Genomic DNA, 20750 nt, shown 5'->3' with positions numbered 1-20750 from the left:
CCCAAGAGTGCAGCAAGGGAGAGAAGCACAGAGAGGGAGCCAGAGCGAACCAAGGGAAGAGAAGCACAGAGAGGGAGCCTGAAAGTTTAGTTAGGAAGAGAGGAGCAGAGAGGGAGTCTGAGAGAGCTGTTAGGGAGAGAGGCACGGAGAGGGAGCTCGAGAGTGCAGCACGGAGAGGGAGCAGAGAGTGCAGCAAGGTTGAGAAGCACGGAGAAGGAGACCAAGAGTGAAGCAAGCGTGAGAAGCACGGACAGGAAGCCTTAGTGTGCAGCAGGGGACAGTAGCATGGAGAGGGAGACAGAGTGTATCAGGGGAAAGAACCACGGACATGGAGCCCAAGAGCGTAGCAAGAGAAAGAAGCAGGAGAGGGAGTCTGAGAGTATAGAAAGGGAGAGAGGCATGATGAGGGAGCCCGAGAGTGCAACAGGGAGAGAAGTGAGGTTGAGAAGATGAGTTGGGGAGAGAGGTATCAGAGGTGGAAGGCACAGCAATGGAGATAGACCTGGGAAAGGAGTAAGCATGGGGGAGATGAAGAGGAGAACAACAGGGAGAACAACAGGGAAGAAAAGAGAGGGAGGGGAAGAAAAGAGGACATGGAAAGAGGAGAGAGGAGTGGAGGCTGGGGTGAGGAGTGAGAGAGGCAGAGGGAGGGCATGGCATTGAGGGGTACAGAGGAGATACAGAAGTGGAAGTGAGGCAGCGAGAGACGGCTCCAGAGGCAGTGGAGAGATTAACCAGGAGCGATGACGCGCTGTGTCGGGTACCGGCGGGATCGTCGACAAAGCAGACCGGCAAGTTACTGATGGTGCCTGTTTGCACAGGGTGGTCACTCCTTGACCACAAGGGAGATGTCTTCAGTCTTCTAGTCGAAATAGAACGTCGAAGGTCCAAGAGTTCTGTATCAAAGATGGTGCCGCTCATAGCCGCGAATCTTGCTGGGTTGCTGGACGTTGTTCAAGGAGGACTACAAGGACCAGGAGCCCTTCAATCCGCCTCACCTGTGCCTGCCTGCCCCGCCTCCAAGCGCCACATAAGGGCTCGTGGCCCCCGCTATGTGGGTGCCGCTCGCAGCCGCTAATCTTGCTGGGTTGTTGGACGTTGTTCAAGGAGGACTCCAAGGACCAGGAGCCCTTCAATCCGCCTCACCTGTGCCTGCCTGCCCCGCCTCGAAGCGCCACAATTGGATGATGGTCTCCTGCTAAAGACTGGAGGTCTCATTTCTTTGTTCTTACAACCTCTTCTTGTCAGACTTACATCTATAGAGGAAAGGCTGGCGAAATTTGAAAATTCAATAACATCCAAACTCGATGGTATCCAGAAGTCTATTCAAGCCAATGACCGGGCTAAGAAGATATTAACGGATGGATGTACATTCTCGGGTGGCAGTGATGTCAACGGCCAAGACCCAAAAGCACCAACAGAAGGAATATCCTGCGGGAACATTGTAACAGGCCCCACTGTTGCTAATGCCAGGACACCTATGGTAAACCGTGACTCCACCAGGGGCAACAGAGATTATTCCAATTGGTGGAAGAGGGTCCAGCGTCAATGACACAGCGGGGCATAAAGGGACTGGACAAGCATACAAATACTTTAGTGCATATTGACTTGCCCCCGGAATCAGTCCCAGTAGTGGTAGTTCTGGCAGGGGTCCCTGGTCTAGCCGAGGGCAGCTCAGAATCATTTATTGAGTTAAAAAATAAAACAGTCCACTGGCTGAATATTAATAGACCGTTACCCCTAAATGTCCATAACCAAATTGTGTTTGTCCGTAGAGTAAGTTGGGTAGGGTGGAGGAAGAAAGATATCCCAGGAAATTGTGTAATAGTCAATTTTGGGGATAGACGGACAGTAACACATATCTGCGAGGGACCACGTCAAACTTTGAGTACACCCATTCGGGCACTTGATCTTGGTTACTTTTACCCTGCCACGCCGAATGGGGAGTCGCCTGGGTACCATCAAGGGACATGGGAGGGACGCCCTATACTCAGAAACCACTCCACTAATAGAACTGGGCTGGCTGGCATGGGTCCTGTATATAATATTCCAGTAAGAAACAGATATAGTGTCCTGGATATGGTTGACTGACTAGTTCCAAACTCTTTAATTCATCCCTTTGCTACTAATCATTCCTGCAGCTCTCCACCAAGCCTGGGGGTTGATCTTACAGGACAGTTGTTGGAGCGTAGGGGGAATACAGGGTGTGTTGACATTGTAAGAGAAAGTCTACCCAGTCCTGGGAATGATGTGGGCAACACGGTCATTGGTACCGTATCCATCAGTGTAATAGCTGAGGATGCGGAGCCACATTCCCAAACCCCCATGATCACTATTGATAGCTCAGGATTGGTAGTAAACCTGGGACGGCAAGAAGCTGAATCGAATGTCGAGGTTGAGATGGAAAAAGGTGCAAATGGCCTTGGGGTGATCTCATGGAATATAGCAGGGTTGCAGGGTAAACTAGAGCAGGCTGATTGGGGCAATTTTGTGGATGTCCATGAGATTTGTTTATTTCAGGAAACATGGGCTCTAAATAATCTGCACAAAGTTGGCTTTATATCGTTTAGTGAACCTGCAGTGAAAGGTGTGAGAAGTAGATCATCAGGGGGCCTGTGTATATGGGTGGGCATACACTTAGGGTTTACCTTGAAGCATATAGATACCCACACACCACACACCAGACATCCTTTGTAGTCTCCTCTCCAAGGCAGACATTCCCAATTTGGTAGTTATTAATGTCTATTCTAGGCCTGTCAAATATGGACATACATCGCCAACTTTGGACCACCTGTCGACCTTAATTGCCACTTTTTCGGGGAACGTATCTTTTATAATAGGTGGCGATTTTAATTGTCACTTCGAACCCCTCAATGGGTTGATATCATCGATTACATCAAAGGAGGATGCAACTCTTTCAATCCCTCCAGCTAATGCTTATCCAATCAGGGGATGAACCCCATTGGTTCTCCAAATGACATCTCTAACCATTACATATTCGTTGAGGGCCTGTAACGGCCGGTTTCCGGATGATAACCCGGGCCACTTTACTTACAATAAGCCAGCCCAGGAATCGATTATAGATTAAATTTTTATTAATATCGAATCGTGGAACAAAGTACGAAAGTTCTGCGTTTTCCCTCGGGCTGAAGGTGACCATAACCCGTTGGTCCTAATACTTGAAGTTCAAGCATTAGAACTGGGACTAGATTTAGACCACAATCAATCTGATAACTTATTAGTGGCAGAAGGAGGCCGGCGCATTCAATGGGGTGTAATATCCCAGTTAGAAGACACTATAGCGGAAATGTATAAGCAAAGGGCCCGGTGAGGAGGATAAGCAGGAAATGGAAAGAGTCCACCAGGACCTGGTTGCAACTTTAGCACCTTTTTTCTATAGTAAGAAGCCAAGTGAGAACAAACAATCAAGAGGAAAAAGTCCTTGGTATAATTCGTTGTGCAGAGACGCAAGAAGAGTGCTCCTGTCATGCCTTAAAGAGGGGGATAGGACAAGTATTAGGGAAAGTAGGTTCTTTTTTAAAGAAATGATTACTTCTGCGAAAGCAGATTGGGAACTGGCAAGATGGCAGGCAATAAAAAATGCCTTAGACCATAAAGACACCAGAAGTTTCTGGAATTTAGTCCATACTGGACGAGCTGAAGGCAAGACTGCTATTGAGCCTAATATCAGCGAGGAAGTGTGGCGCCTCCATTTTAAAGAATTATCAGCCTTATTCATCAACGGGCCGTTTTGCGAGCCCCTAATAGCGATTCATAGCGAATCGCTATTAAGGACTCGCAAAACGGTATTCATGTAGGAATTGCTAAATAAATAGCGATTCCTACACATTCCTTATTTGCGAGTAGCAAATTGCTAATCGCAAATAAGGAATAACTCCCCATTCATTCCTATGGGCCAAAAGGCCCATAGGAATGAATGGGGAGTATTCCTTATTTGCGATTAGCAATTAGCTATTCGCAAATAGGATAGCGATTTAAAGGGTGCCAGGGGTGTCCAAAGGACACCCTGTAGCACCCCTTAAATGCAAATTGAAACAGGTGTTGCGCACACACATGTCCAAAGGACATGTGTGTGTGCAACATGCAACTTAGAAAAATGCTTTTAAAAGCATTTTTCTAAGTTTTTGCTATTTACCGAGAGGTCTGACCTCTAGGTAAATAGCGGCCCAAAATTGCATTTTCGCAATTTTAAAATGCTTCATGAATTGCATTTAAGGAATCTCAAAAAGAGATTCCTTAAATTCAATTCTTCGCAAATGTGCGAATTCTTAAATAGCGATTTTTGCATTTGGGATGATGAATCCCAAATGCAAAAATTGCACTCGCAAAGGGCCAGATTCTCAGAATCTGACCCTTTTGCGAGCGCATTTCGCTTGATGAATCAGGCTGTATATTCTAGCTATAACGAAGCCATAAGCGCAACTGGGAATATATGCAATGCTCGAATCTTAGCCCCACACATGGATGTACCAATCTGTACTTTAGCCGATGTATCATCAGCAGTTAAGAAGGTACTACCAAACAAGGCCCCCGGGTTAGATAGAATCCCAGGGGACCTGTACAGAAGTGACCAGGCAGTGTGGGCCCCATATCTTCAACTACTTTTTAATGCGATCCTCAATGGACTGTCTCCCCCCACATGGGCCGGGGCGGAGATCATTCCAATTTATAAAAAAGGATCTCCAACTGATCTCTTAAACTATAGACGCAGCAGTCTCATTGATGTGTCCCAAAAAATATATGCTAGAGGTTTGCTGGCTAGAATCCATGAATGGATGGAGGACCATGACATCTTAACTCCCCTTCAAGCTGGGTTTAGGAGTAATACTTCGACCATAGATCACTTGTTTAGGCTACAACTGATCTATTGGAAGCATATAGTCCTTGAGGGTGGGAGTTTGTATCTCAAATTTGTGGATCTAAAATCTGCCTTCGATATGGTGGATCGCGATCAGCTGTGGGCCATCTTGCTAGACATGGGTGCCCCATCGTATTTATGCCATTAGTTCAGGTCCCTCCATGAGGGAAAATTTGCTAGGGTCAGGTTTGGCAAGAATGGCAAACTAACATCACCTTTCCCCGTTGAAAAGGGGGTGAGACAGGGCTGTGTGCTTGCACCTACTCTTTTCTCCCTCGTTCTCAACGGGTTGATTGAAGACCTTCTTGCTGTCAAAGTTATTGACCCACCTAAACTGGCAAACCGCAAATTTCCTGCATTAATGTTTGCGGATGACACCCTGCTCCTCTCGAAATCACCTATGGGGATGCAGGGTGTCTTAGAGGAATTTAGCCAATTTTGCAAGAGGAGGAACTTGGTGGTTATTATCACAAAGACAAAATACATGGTTTTTAACGCGAATTCCACCAATTGCCCACACCCCATAATGGATGGCTGCCCTTTAGATAGGGTCTTCATCTTTGACTATTTAGGCCTTACTTTAAGTGACAAAATGAGGTGGGAATCACAAATTAATAAGGCAAATCTAAAATTAACCCAGGCCATTGGGGGGATCCTCAAATTGCATAAAACATCGGCACAAAAAGATATAAATCCATCGCTAGAAATGTTTAAAATACAAGCTAGGGGAGCTACTTTATATGGGGCTGAGCTGTGGGGGCATTGCCCAGTGAATACTCTCACAGTAACGAAAAATAGTTTTATGAGACACATTCTAAGCCTCCCAAAAAATACTCCCCTTGTACCACTCAGAATGGATCTGGGTATCTGCCCCATAGCAGATTTAACATCAGCTCGCCCACTGATGTACTGGCAACGTCTCTGGTGCACCCCAGAACTAGCCCATTATAGGGACAAATTAAGAGTGGTTCTGTCTACGTTGGGGGCTGGTAGGATTCCCTGGCTGGCTTGTATTAGGACACGTTTAGAGCAATGGGTTTGGAAGATTTATGGACTAAACCAGAAATCTCATGTGTGGAAATTTAAAAAAAAGTCCTTAGCATGCACTGAGAAGGAATATAAGTTGTCTTGCATTGTATACACTGTTGATCCCTCTAGTTTAACTTATGGGTTCCTTGATTTTAAGTGCCATTATAAGTTTGAGCAAGTGTTAGACACTATGCAACCTGTTTTAGTAAAAAAACTTGTATCTCCAATTTAGATATGGGACTCTCCTGCTCAATGCCCGAACAAATAAGTGGGGAGGCACCCAGGGCAGTCCTTGCCCAGGGTGTCTAGAGGAGGAATAAACCGTGATACACGTGGTCTTCTTCTGTCCAGCATACAAGAGTCCCCGATCAAAATGGGTTATCCAACTATGCAGGAACCTGGGTATTAAAAACTATACAGAAATCTATAGGATTCTAAAAACAGACATTAACCCGGTTTTTGCCGTTGTGATTTCAAAATTTTATTTGCAATGTGGATAAAACGTATGTATCTTCTTGATAGCTCAAATGAGAGTTTAGGATGCTTGTAGCCTGTTTATCCTTGCGCAAGTATTACGTGAGACTTACTATAGCTACCTATTCACCTGCCACACCAATAGGGTTGAAACACATTTTATGACTTTAATTCGGGCCACGTTTAACTTGAAATTTTTATTTGTTTTAAAGGTGTGATATTATTTTATATTTTTAAGACATCTTTCCCACATTGATGTATAGTTACAGTCCTAATCCCCAAAAAGTGAGCCCATACTTTCTGCGTGCTATGTATTTCTGAATTTTCGAATGGACCACACCTCTGATTTTTCTACTAGCTTGTCAAAAAAAAAATATATACTTTCTCTGTTTTTATGCACTTTTATGGCTGTAATAGCCGAAATAAAGTTTAATAAATGAATGTATCAAAGTATCTTTCCAGGATAATCTAAAGTCCTGGGGACACAGCTCCTATACTTATACTAAGCTAAGGGGCTGGATTACCTGCCTAGGTCCCTCCTATGGGTGGACCTGGGAAGGGGGTGGTTACACCCCTTCCCTTTGTCCAGTTTCGCGCCAGAGCGGGGCTGGAGTGCCCCAGCAACTGGTTTGAACTAGGCTATGCATGGAGCACCTTGTGAGCCCCAGGCAGTGTCTCAAAAAGCATCTGCTGATGCAGCCCTCCCTGTCCCAATACACATCTGCCTGTCTGGGGAGGTGGACAGGAAACCTATTGTCCAGGCCTCCCCTGCCGGAGTTTCGTCCAGCAGCAGGAGGTCAGACTTGTGTCTGTGGCAGCAGCATCCTTTTTGTGATGCTGGGGCTCTGTTTAACTTTAACCGGGTAAAGCAGTAACATACATGTCTTTTCCCTCTAGAAGGGTGGAATGCAACCCCCGCCGCCAGAATTGGCGGGGGTAGTATTCCAAAGTGTTTGACACCTTACACAACATGTTTTGATAAAGCCAAACCAAAGTTAGCATCAACCGCGAGGATTATAATGCACTTAAGAGTATATGGTATGGCTATATCATAGAACAGCTATAAGGAGATGGTTCCGAAAGCTGCAGAGGGGCTCAGCTCAAGCTAGCTCACGTAAAACCAAGCACTCTGCCTCCAGGATTGTCAAGGCCTAACATAGGAGTGACTTATAGGTGCATATGTGTCTCTATATATGGGTAGATATAGGTATACTATATCTAAGTAAGGGGTGATTACACCACCTTACCCAAGCTGAGTGATCAGCTTGTGGTGTCAGTTTGGATGGCCACCCAGGGGTGGCATAATACATGTTGCAGCCCCTGGTAGGCCTTGGATGCACCTATGCCCAGGGTACCTATGGTACACTTATACAGGGGCTCACAAAGGTGACCCAATACCCAATCAGGTAGTACCTAAAGTACATGGTATCAATTTAGAGAGAGAACAGCTGGGCTGTGGGTCTGATTAGCAGGCCCACAGCCACACTAAAGTCGAAAAACCAGAAAATCACAGCAAAAAGTGGGGGTGACCATAGGAAGCAGACCCTACTCTCCTACACTAACAAGAAGGCTCATTTACCCAAGGGTTCTCCAACGGGTAGCTCTATGTGCCGTTCAACCTATTGGATGAAAAGCTTTTGTTTGATTAAATTAGGCACGTTTCCAAAATTAAAAAGGATGTATTTACCAATAAATGTGCTTTTTTTCAAAACTGATAAGCTGATGTTAGGAGAAAACAATATTTAAAGGTAATAGTCAAAAGGTACTTCTTGCTGCCCTGGGAAATTTGATAATTGATGTTCTTTCCTGGGAGCCTGGCGGCATTATGGATATGTGTGCTATAGCGCGTAAACGCACTCAACATTTGGAGTATGGGTTCACACCGGTTTCTGGTGCCAAGGGCGGCCTTGAAGGGAGAAGTTCTTTCACTGTATGTAGAGCGGTCGACTTCAAAGCTAGGGAACCGGGTTCCAGCTCAACATCCTGTGATTCTGGGCAAATCACTTAATCTCCCCGTGCCTCACAAAAAACAAGCATTAATAATGCAATAGGTCTCGCCTTTCATTAAGTTAAAGCCATTTGCTTTGCTATACAATACCATTACAAAGCAAATAGCTTTAATTTAATCAAAGGCAAGACCTATTGCATTTTCAATGCTTGTCTTTGTAATGCATGGGCATATTAAGTGATTTGCCCAGAATCATTGCAGGAAGTTGAGCCCTAGTCAAGAATCAAACTTGGTTGCTCAGTACCAAAGTCGGCAGCTCCAACGGTGGTGCCACATCCTCTCCCAAATGGTGTGGCAACTGTTCACTTTCAAATCACTTCACAACATTCTGCCCACCAAGATAAATATTTCTTCTCTAACAATTGCAACCAGAAACCAAGGTATATATTTTATAAATACAGCATACACTGTCCCAGTGTCAGTAACAAACTGCTAGACAACTACCTTCATTTCCCATTTAAACCATCCACTGGGGTTATGTTCTGTTCTTCTCGCTGCCATCAATTTTCACAATCATTTCTAAGCACCTCCACACTGTTTGGGGCACAGCCATAATCCATTTCGGTTGTCAGTGCACCATTACACTGCACAACATGTCAGGTGAGGCTTGACTGCATTCTACATTGGGGAAAATATTTTGTATTAATCTGATAACTTGCTTTAACAACATGATAAAAATACTGAGTAGAGATCACATATTACTGTAGCCATTTCCTAACTGGTTTCAGACATACCACGAATGGATTACCTGACTTCCTTAGCAGTCTTCACTGCATCCTGTTTCACACCATATAAGCAATACTTTCTCCGGCAGCTCTCTTTAGTCACCCAGTATCTGCCATATCTCTGTCAAAAAACTTAGCACTTATCATCCTCATCTGCATACCACACCATGGAAAAGTAAGCACTAGCATATCTTCATCCACCTCACTACTTACTCCTCTCCACTCCCAGCATTAAGTTGTTTTCACAGAAATGTTTTCTATTAAAATCAACCGAAGGGCATGCGTTGAGAATTAAAGATCCTCTCCACCCCTTTATAAATGAAACGTTGTTCTCTTTTACCCAACCTCATCTGACATACTACTCCCAAGCGGCTCCACCATTATTCACAAAGGCAGACTTCCCAAATGCAGTGATGGAGACATACTTGTTCAAAAATACTATTAGAATTCCCATCTAGCATGAATCCCTGATGTAAATCTCTACTAGTAGTTATATATGTGTGTGTGTGTGTGTGTATATATATATATATATATATATATATATGTAAAAAAAATATTAGACTGTCACACACAAAAACTTGATAATTAACAATATATACAATTAACACATTGAACTAAAACATGAACAACCTTAAACATAAAGATACTAAATGTTAATCTCACAAATCACTTACTACTTGCATAAAATGATAAAGCCACGGCAAAGGCAATTATCCTTGATCCCAATTCTAACAAATGTTCAAATGTTTTCTGCACAGATCTTATCCCAACGTTGTTGATAACTGGAATCAGGTAAATCTTTCGTGTAATTTAAGTGGATGGACAGAGAAGCAATAAATGAGCCACAACGGCATTGGCGACTGCTATTCAAAACATATAAATTATGATCATCCTGGCACACACGAAATGAAAACCTTAACAACCTACACTGCAATCTAGGGTTTAGGCCATAAGACAGATAATCAGCTATTCCAAAGTTTTTGTAGAATTATAAAAGATCAGTGTATTTTTTAGAAGCTATAATTTATGATCAATCTATCATATTTGATGTAACAATGGACACATGTTCTATTTGATCCTTGCTAAACTGGGATCCCTTCAATTATTTTCTTGCGGTCTAAAATCACATCATACATGTGATGTGATTTTTGACTGTCCTACCAAATATCTAGGATGTTATATTATTTATGTCACTTCAATGTGTATCTCAACAACTTATTACCTCACATTGATATGCACATATTTCTATTGGATCTAAATGTACACTCGAAAAACTCTAATGATCCAAAGTTGAAAGCATTTTTTTAATGCCACATAATGTTCTTAAAAATCAGGTAATTCTTCATGACGCTTTGCAATTGCCTTCTTTTACATTTCGCACCGGACATACCTGGCTTTGACAGTACACACAGAAATAATCTAACTGAGCGTCACCCCTATGCATTGGGACTGGCCAGACCATGCTGCCATTCCTTCCAGGACAATGCCAATGTTAATAACACAAAGAGGTGTGGTTCTGAAAATCTGGACCCTGTTGTTATCCCGATATCGAGGTCCAATACCCGTGTCACAAAATATCAACGTACCATGACGAATTTGGTATCGACGAACCGATAATGATTAGGACATCATTCCTATGCATTTACATCATGATCGAGACATGCTAACACCCCCGAATCGTAGTTTCCGTCCCGATCCCTTAGACTCCATTTTGTGAACGACATCCATCTTGTGTCTTGCCCTCATGATAAGTCAATTAAAGGTCGAGCTTGATCTAAAAGGACACGTCCACCTTCCCTGACTTCCCCCTGACCTGTCCCAACTGACTCCATTGCCTTTAGCCAAACCTGTTTGGGCAGCCCCTCGCCCAGTGGCCAAGTACGATAGCATCAATACATAACATTCCTCAAACCATTCACTACATACAGACCATGCTTTCTACAAACATGCACCTGTCCATACTCCTTGTTTATGGCCAGTTTTATGACTGGGTGGTACCTTCCTTTATTGATGTTTCATCGATATCTGATGGGAGTTCCGGGCCTGGCTAGGTAATCTATCACGTATTGGACATCTAAAATACGGGCTTGCCTACATGACTTCGCTCTTTCGTATTATTGTAGAAATATGTGTATAGCCATATCATAAACTCAAGAATTCTTGCTTGCAGCTATTATTTTTGTATATAAGGAGAAGGCTGGTTCTGTAAAAACGAACAGTCTCCTGAGAACACATGACCCGTGTTTGTCGTGCTTCTAGGACACGTGTTACTTGGTAGCTATCAATAAAACTTGATCTCTGACTGCGACTAGAAGATTCTGTGTTTCTGTGGTCCGAAACAAGGGGAACTCAGAGGTCTTCGGGTGTTATTCCCTGGCACCACCGGGTTCCTAAAAACCCGGCACCTCAGAGGACGAACAAAACAATGCCTCCATACATCCTATTTTAAGTTATGTTAGATTAGTTGACTGAAATATCTCCGACCAGTGAAGTAGAATCCATCGTGAATGTTTCTAGTGCAGACCCTTCAGGTATTATATAGGATCAATGGCATAAAAAATGAAATCTGTAAAGTTAAATTAAATCAGCATGTTGGTACTCAAATGAAATACCTCAAGCAAACATTTTATCAAAGTGTTCTGGATCCATCCATGCATCTCTGATCACCTAATCAAAATCCCTATAAATGGAAATACATTCTGAAAGCCTCACCAAATCCAGAGACATTGATGCCATGGTCTTCACAAACTGTCACGCTTGCTCACTCGCTGCTGCCATTCCAAAAATGAGAACTTTATCCGGACTTCGTTTCCTTGGAAAGCTTATTAAAAAAAGGGGTTGCTCTTGAGCTAGTTTGCCACATTGCCAGCCCCCCCCCCTTATTTTTAAGAATAAATAAGGCAGAACTGCAGTGCAGACTGTCTCTTACCGGGTACTGGAAGATGACAAAACTTGACTGGTGGGCTCAAACATCAATAAGCAAATAATACTCGCCCTTTAACTTAAAGTTGCCTTCACTGATGAAAGCATCTTGAAATCTTAACTAGATGAAGCAAAGCACTGGGATGCTTCTAATTTACGAATAACTCGAACAAAATAGAATTCATGCTTTTTTCATCTGGTGGTTCTTCCTCTCATATCCAGACCTTGCTCAACAATGTGTCCTGATTAAGAATAATACGTCTTGGCTTCAATTTGGACATCTACCTCGAACTACATTGCAAAAAAGTGATATTACAAAAATATTTTCAAAGCCTCTATTCCAGAAGAAGAAATTTGAACTGAAGTTCAAACATTACTCCCATCACAATTCAATGGAGACAATGTTACACCGGACAGGTTTGCACAATCGTAGTAGCCCAAGAAAAAGCAGTTTCACATTGAGCAGCTAGATTCATAAAAGGAGCCAATAAATCTGACCATACAACCCCGATCCTGATAAAGCTAGACTGAGTCAAGATTATTTGCACAGCTTACAATGCTACCAACAAGCGACAATCATTGGAAAAAAAAAAGATAAACCTGTCACTGGTGGTTACAGATCTATACAAACTTATTTCCATCTCAATCTTGAAATCACTGAAGTTAAGAAAATGAGAACTTGAAAAACAGATTCCGGCTGCTTTGCCTTGAGAATTCAGTATGAGCAGTTCTCATTTCAGAAAGTGTTTCCTCCTGCGCTAACAAGTTGTTAACTGCCTCCACTCCATATCTAGCTGAGCTTTACTTTAGAATCCCTCTGTTCATACTCTTTTCTGCCCACCACTCTTGAACAATGGCATACTACGAAGGTTCTGACTTGTAGCTAGGTCTGCAATACATACATTAACATATAGTTTGTAATGCTTGGGGCCCCACTTACTATGAATCCTAAGCAACTGGGCCAAATAGCCCTTCAACACCTGACTAGCAGTGGTAGCAGCACAATCAAGAATTCAAAGGCTTTTCAGGCCAAGGGATGGGAGGGGAGGGAGGCAGACCCAGTAGGGGGTGAACACAGGTCCACATCTAAAAATACGTTAAATAGCAGCAATATATGAGTGTTTAGTCAAATACTTGCTTTTATGAAGAAAGGAATATTTATATACCAACATAAAGTAAAATATGGTATTCACAAACAATACAGACAGTCCTCTGAGGTCAAGGCGTTATTGTTTAAACAGGGGGGTTTCTGAGTCCCAGTTCCCTCTTGCTAGCAGTAGTAGTTATTCCCCATCCACCACTCTCAAGGGGCACAGAGAGTGCAGTAACTGTCTCCGGTGAGTATCGCCCATGCTACCATGCAAGGACAGCGTTGGGTGTCCTCGCGTTCCTTCAACGTGGTCCTGCGGGGCCAGGTGTCCTTCATGCTACTTCAATGACAGTAAATTTCCTTGGATCCTCCCCACAGGTGGTAGTGGGTTTTGTGAGGGGTTAGGACGCTCATGTTGCATATTCTCAGTTGGGTCTTGGGCCCACACAGGTTATCAAGCAGGCTTCTTCCTCATGATGACAGTCTCAACCAGACCACACTCTTTGCCTTTTTTTCCAGTGGCCCCCACCTGGAATACAGGGCCCACCGTCCTCACTCCGCACAAGGGCGACAGCCAACCAGCACAGCAGCAATCTTTATGGTGGCCCTACTTGTAATATGGGGTTGCCTAATTCACTCCACACATGGGCTACAGCCTGTTCGGCTGGGCAGTCATCTTCACAACAGCCCTACTGAGCATATGGGTTTGCAACTTCACTCCTCACACGGGCTACGGCCAAACATGCGCTGTAGTAACCTTCATGGCAGCCACACCTGGCATACGGGGTCACCAACTTCCCTTTGCACATGGGCTTCAACGCGATCGGTGCAAAAGCCGTCTCCTCAAATCTGGCTTCAGAGATCCTATAGCCAGGATCTTTCCCTGGACCTCGCTTTGTAGCACACTTCTCTTCCTCATAGGGCAAAATGGTCTTTGCAAGCAAAAAGGCACTGGTGTTCCACGCTCCAGGTGCAGGTGGTCTTGGATTCCCTGGGAGATGTCCCCTTACCCAGACGGGAGACTGGCAGGCCTTAGCCTCCAGTCCTGGTCACAGGAAAAGTCTTGCAAAGCTTCTTCCCATTCCCCGTTAAAAAAAAAAAAAAAACACCACTCTTCCCGTGCATCCCCCACCCGCGAGTCATACCACCCTCGACTGCTTGAAGGAAATCTCACAGCCAACAATTGACTGAGCTAAGAACAGTTGGCGACGAACAACTGCAAACAAAAACAAGCTGGTGATGGAGCCAGAGTTGGGACTCAGGGCCACAGTGGGTGGCATGAGGACAATAGTACTGGCCATGTGCAAGATGAGCAGGAGTGGGGCTAGCAGGTGTAGTAAAAAGATGCGTTAGGTGTGGTTGCAGAATGTGGTATGCCTCGTTAGAAGAATGACTTGGTGTGCGAGGTGCCAGTAGGTCAGCTAAGCGAAAGCTCAGATTTGGGGTAAGACGAGGAAATGAAAATCTAGCTCAGGGGCAGACCAGACACAATGTGATACAAGTCACCTGAGTATATCTTATGATTGTCCCAAAAAGCCAAAGTCGACCACTTTATGGAAGGGTGCACTCCCGTGATATTGATCGGTTCCCTTTCCCGGACTTTCACACGAAACTGAAGTCTTTGACACAGCTTTTTATACAGAGCAAGTAAGCTCCTCTCGCGACTATTAGTTGACAGGAACAGCAAAGTGTATATGCGTTTTTAAGCAGAGGTGTGCAAGTCACGTAGTGATAAACAAAGAAAGGCACGGCCGCTATACTTAAGATAAAGCACGACATGCTACGCTGAAATTGTTGTGTCAAAGTAAAGCGCGGCATGTCGCACTGGAAGTGCTCCGTGTCAAAGGATTTTTTTTTTTTAAATGACAGGACATATAATAACCCAAGTGAAAGAGGACAAATCCTGGGGGCGATCCCTGGCAGTCACAATTGAGAACAAGCACTGGCGTTGCCAATAGGTCTCGCAGTAGGAAAGTTGGAGCTATTGGTTTTGTAAATGACAAAGCCCTTTATGTTTTTAAAATGAAAACAAAAATAAAAGGCATTGTTATTTGCAATTGTAATAGCTCCAACTTTCCTACTGTGAGACCTATTGGCAACGCCAGTGCTTGTTTGTTATTTTCAGAGAAGAGATGGCCCACAGTAACCAGAGCAAAGACTTTTTTTGTCACTGATAGTAGAACCCTTTTCTGTGACAACCCTTATTCAGTACCTGAAGAACATTGGAATCAGAGGTAAAGCACTGAAATGGTTGGAGCAATTTCTTTTACATCGAACCTTTCAAGTTTTTTCTAAAAGTAACCGTTCGGATGTACATGATTCCCCCTATGGAGTGCCCCAGGGTTCCATATTGAGTCCCTTACTTTTTAATGTTTATGTCACTCCCCTAGCCAAGATCGCTGAAGATATGGGTCTTACTATCTATTCTTATGCGGGCGACACTCAACTAGTGTTCTCCCTTACATCTACAGATAAATCAGATGTTTCTCCCCTTCGTTCTGGGCTGCTGAAAATGGCTAATTGGCTCCATTCCAATAAATTAAAGCTAAACGGGGATAAAACTGAGTTACTCATCTTTGGCAACCAAAAGAATCTCTGGGGCCCAACTCACTGGTCAGCAGAAATGGGTGTCACTCCAGTTGTGGTACAATCTGCACGCAACCTAGGAGTAATAATCGACGACAAGCTGTCCATGTGTACCCATACACCAAAAACTGCCGCAACCTGTTTCTTGATTCTCAAATGGCTGAGAAAAATATTGTGGCAACTGCCAGATGGAGCACAGAGAACGGTTATACAGGCCTTGATTACTTCGAGATTAGACTACGGCAACGTCCTTTTTCTAGGAGTGACGAAAAACAATCTGAATCGACTCCAAACTGTTCAGAACTCGCCGGCCAGGCTGCTCCTAAATCTCCCAGGCCGTACCAGTATGACAGAACATCTCAAGAATTTGCACTGGCTGAGAGTGGCAAGTAGAGTAAAGTTCAAGGCACTCTGCTACATGTTCAAAATTAACTCAGGAACAGCCCCGGAGTACCTATGTAAGATTGCCCAGAAATACTTGCCCTCACGTAATCTACGCTCAATGCACCAGGCTAAATTCAGTTGCCCCAAGGTTAATAGCACGACTGGGTGGTCGTTCTTTTGCTTATATGGCACCAGTATTATGGAATTCACTTCCGCTGCAACTGCGGTTAGAACCCTGCTACCTCCGCTTCCGTAAGGGAGTTAAATCATTGTTGTTCGATCAATAATTGTCCCCCTGTTCTCTTTAGTAACATAGATCCAAGGCGCCGGAAAACCCTCAGGGTAGCGGTTGCGCCATATAAATGTAATAAATAAATAAGTTTGAGACTAAAGTAGGATAAAGCATTTAGTAAATTCCTAATATGGCTAACCTATTTGATACAATTCACTGTTTATAATGATTTCCAAAGTTCTATGGATGAAGTGCTTCAAAACAGTAAAATGTACAAGTCATCTTTGCAATACAAATTTTTATTTAATGCAGTCATTCTGGAGGCTCTGAGAAGGAGAGCCTTTTGCACTACATTTTCCCTTCTTTTAGAACAAACAGGGAATTTGGGTCATGAATCGAGACTCAATTCATTTCCAGAAAAGGGCTTCCAGGTGCATTTCTTTAGTGCTTCAAAACTGTTGATACTTAGCCTCATGTCTTGAAATTGTAGTTCACTAATGATGCTGGTAAAATGGAAATTCTCGTGATACGAAATGAAATACTAACCAAAGAATACTTGAAACAGTGTGTCATAATTCCTCACCACTGCTTACCTGACCTGTACTATTAGGAAATGTGGTAATTTGCATGGATGCAAGTCCTCCGACAGCGTTCTCTAATATGTATTTTTTCCTCTTGTTTTCACAGTGTTGGAAACAGTATCTTTCGTGAGTTCTTAATTCAACGCTTTGCAGACCTTTAAGTTCCTCACCTCTTGAACAAACCAGAACGAATTTATTTTTCTGAGGTGGCTGGAATTTCCAAGTGGTTGTAAATGAAAATACCATTCCAAGAAACGTTTGCCCGTATTCCTTCCTCCCTGTTAAATGTTTCCTTAGAAGAGAAAGCATAGCAGATGTATATTGACATTGGTCATTCTTGTAAATAACTGGAGATAAGTCAATGATGTGCATTTATACTTGCCATTCTTGTATATATTTGTTTGAGATATAAAAAGATGCACTCTGAATTTGTATGTGTCCCTTAACTGACGTTGAACTGAGCCGCATAGAAAGGTGCAGAAGCAATATTAGAATAAGATGACAGTGCCTCCGAATCACCATGACACATTTGTGCAGATATATTTATTATTTAAAAAAAAAAAAAGATTGATCACTAATGTTTAAATTGAACCTAGAACAGTTGTTGAAGAGAGAACCTGATTCGATGGCAAACCTTTGCTCTGGCCACAGGTAGAAGAAATGTTGGGAAAAAGAAAAAAATGCACTGATACCACCATGGCTAAGGGTGCACTACAAACCTTTCAACATAGGGGTTCCTTTCATAGAGGACACTCTTGATGGGCCACAGTGAATTAATTGCTTGTTACTTATCTGCAGAGGCAAAAGGTCACACATGAAGTGTTTATTGGATGCAATTATAGCTCACACTGCTGCTGTCTCGTGATAAATGCTTGAATGAACTTCTGCATTTCACTTTCACTTAGCATAATGCAATGTAAGAGGGACAAATAGCAATTTACCTAACAAAATAAGTTAAGTGGTAGCTTTTCTCATTCTCTGTAAATGTACTTTAATATGCCACTTAATACTGGTACTGACCCTTCATCTAAGTTCTCTAGTATTTGGTATAGCAAAAGCGCTGGTAAAAAGAAACAAGCATTTTCAATGCAATAGGTCTCGCATTTGCAAGAGTTTAAGCTATTGACATTGCAATTTACAATGCCTTTTATTTATCTTGTTTTTTAAAACAACACATAAATAAAAGGCATTGTCCTTTACAATGCCAATAGGTCAAACTCTCGTAATTGCGAGACCTATTGCAATGCAAATGCTTGTTAACAGTTTAGGGGCATTTCTAAACGAGAGCCCGGTGAAAAGACAAAAAGATAACAACGAGAACGGTCTGTAAAATGACGTAATTTACCACCAACTATCAGCCGAAGGAGGTCTGTAATTGTCGTGCGCTATGTCCGAGCCGAGGGGGGTCTCCAACTGCCGTGAGCTGCCTCCTTCAATAGGCCATTGAGGTCTGTAACTCTACTGCTCTGCCTCAGTCTATGGGCCCAGGGAGGCCTGTAAACTGTTGTGCTCTGCTGCCTTCTATTAGCTGAGTGGTCTGTAAACTGTCGCACTACCACCACCTATGAGCCGAGGGAGGTCTGTAAACTGTCGCGTTTTACGTCCAAGGAGAAGGCGGACTGTAAACTGCCGTGCTCTGCCTCCTTCAATGAGCCAGGGAGGTCTGTAACTCTACTGCTCTGCCTCCGTCTATGGGCCCAGGGGAGCCTGTAAACTGTTGTGCTCTGCCACCTTTTATTAGCAGAGTTGTCTGCAAACTGTCACACTCTACCAACACCTATGAGTCGAGGGAGGTCTGTAAACTGTAGCGCTCTATTTCCACGAAGGCGGACTGTGAACTGTTGTGCTCTCTCTCCTTCTATGAGCCAAGGTAGGTCAGTAACGTAGTGCTCTTCCTCCTCCTATGATCCGAGAAATGTCTGTAAACTGTCGCGGTCTACGTCCGAGTCGAGGGAGGTCTGTAAACTGTTGTGCTTTGCGTGCTGCGTGACAAAGCATTCGAAGACCCCACCTGCGAGTTACAGGGCATTAACTTCAAAAATCTGCAGCACCTAACAATGTTCTCCCCGTCAGTTGCAATCAAAATACCGCCCTCGCACTCCGCATCCTTCGTGCTCAAGAGCGAAAGCAGATAAAACCACTCGCAGGTGTCCGCGCGGCAGACTATGAAGTGTAAACCAAACACAGGCCCGGCTGGGCAGCTCGTTTGCCGCAACTGCAATTGGATATTACTTCAAGTACATGTGCCTTGTCTGTATGGCGTTCGCTAAAAAAGACGAGTGTTCCCACTGCATTGAGGATCCTACTGTCAACATCTCTGTCCTGCTAAACTTTTATTCAAGGTAAAGCATGGGGACGTGGTGTCTCGTCACTGCGCATGCGCGTTTGAGGCTTTGAGTTCCTTTGGGCGGGCGGGACTTCCGTCTTCGGAAGTCCCGCGCATGCGCCCACGGAGTGCCTGAAAGCGGGGCTCCCATGCCCGAGGGAGAGCCCCGGCTACAGAAGTCCCGGCGGTAAGTGTGGCTTAGTTCTAGGGGGGAGGGGGGTGCGCTTGTGTGTGTGTGTGTGTGTGTATGTGTGCGGCGGCGGCGGGGGGGGAGGGGGTCTTTGTATGTGTGCGTGCGTGAGTGTAGGTGCGCTGGTGTGTGTGTGGGGGGTCTCTGTGTGCGTGTAGGTGCGCTAGTGTGTGTGTAGGTGCGGCGGCAGGGGGGGTGGGGGGGTGTGCCTGCGTATGCGTGTGGCTGTGATGTGCGCATGCGTGAGTGTGGGTGCGCGTGCACGCAGTGTAATCCAGCCAAGAGAAGCGCGTGGCAGTTTCTTGTCCTCCATTCCCCCGAGTCAGCTAGCTATAAGTCTCCACCTGGACGCATCCTTTGGATGCGAATTCCAGGCTCGACCTAAAAAAGGTGGGACAAGCTGGAACTATTAGCCAATTAGAAGCAATGTTTTTTAAAGGACACTGACAAAAGCCAATCAGAACCTGTAGGAAGCCTGAAAGCCCATGTACAGAATACAGCATGTTGAGAGACAGAGCATGTGCTGCCTAGGCTAGACTTAAAAAGGTCTGTTCACTTCTACCGATCACTACACAGTATGCTGCTATCACTGAGCTTGTGCCGCTTAACTCCTGACAAAGGCAACAGTCTTGCACCACTATGAAGTTATAGCTTTGGACGTCCCTCCCGTTCCTAAAAGAGCGCAATCCATGAGACAGGCCAATGTCATGGTGCAAACGCATGATCCATATTTGCCCATGAGAGCAAAAATCAGATATCCAGGCATCACTGTTGTTGGTGGGCCCTCTGGTTAGGGCTACACATTGTCACTCTGCAAGGGACTTTTCAGTTCTAGCAGGTTCAATAATAGAAGTTTCTGTTACAGGATGCACATTCACCTCAAGGGTACAATGGAATCAAATATTCATAGAATTTAAACCGTGTTCTTGAAGATCATTAAGGTTCTCTCACTGACGATACAGTTCAGATATCACATGGAACAATTACCAAAGGTTACTACCTACAGTTCACTGTAACCACACTGATTACTGTAAGCCTACTGGATCAGGTTAAGCAACTGACCCCTCCAAATGGGAATATCAGCAGCTTTGATGTCAGTCTGATACCACACAAAAATACCCTCAGATGGGTTGCATCTCATTTTAAAAAATCATGCCGCTTGTCTCAAACAAAGAGGTGCAACAGGCACAGGTATCTCTTCAGTTCCCTCTCGCCATCATCCAAACACTCCTGCAAAATACACTTATCCATGCCTCAATGTTTGGATTATATTTGATAAGCTTGGCGTCATTTGTCTTCTAAATGCCTTTCCGCCTCACATGAC

The 20750-nt window shown here is 44.1% G+C and overlaps 1 protein-coding gene across 3 annotated transcripts in view; it reads right to left on the bottom strand.

Moving 5' to 3' along the window:
• ARHGAP32 (Rho GTPase activating protein 32) overlaps nt 1-20750 on the bottom strand; it is a 1522959-nt gene that overhangs the window by 612694 nt on the left and 889515 nt on the right. The window contains exon 1 of one of the 3 annotated variants that reach the window (XM_078681983.1): nt 8835-8980. The exons of the other annotated variants lie outside the window; for them this stretch is intronic. Coding sequence (XP_078538109.1) covers nt 8835-8847 — 13 coding nt within the window. The 5' untranslated portion in view covers nt 8848-8980. Of the gene's footprint in view, nt 1-8834; nt 8981-20750 lie in introns of those variants that run through there. 3 annotated transcript variants of the gene reach the window in all.

Source organism: Lissotriton helveticus, chromosome 3_1, assembly GCF_964261635.1.
Source record: "Lissotriton helveticus chromosome 3_1, aLisHel1.1, whole genome shotgun sequence".
Taxonomy (NCBI): Eukaryota; Metazoa; Chordata; class Amphibia; order Caudata; family Salamandridae; genus Lissotriton; species Lissotriton helveticus.
Note: the sequence above shows the minus strand (reverse complement) of the source record. Positions and strands in the feature narration are given on the sequence as shown.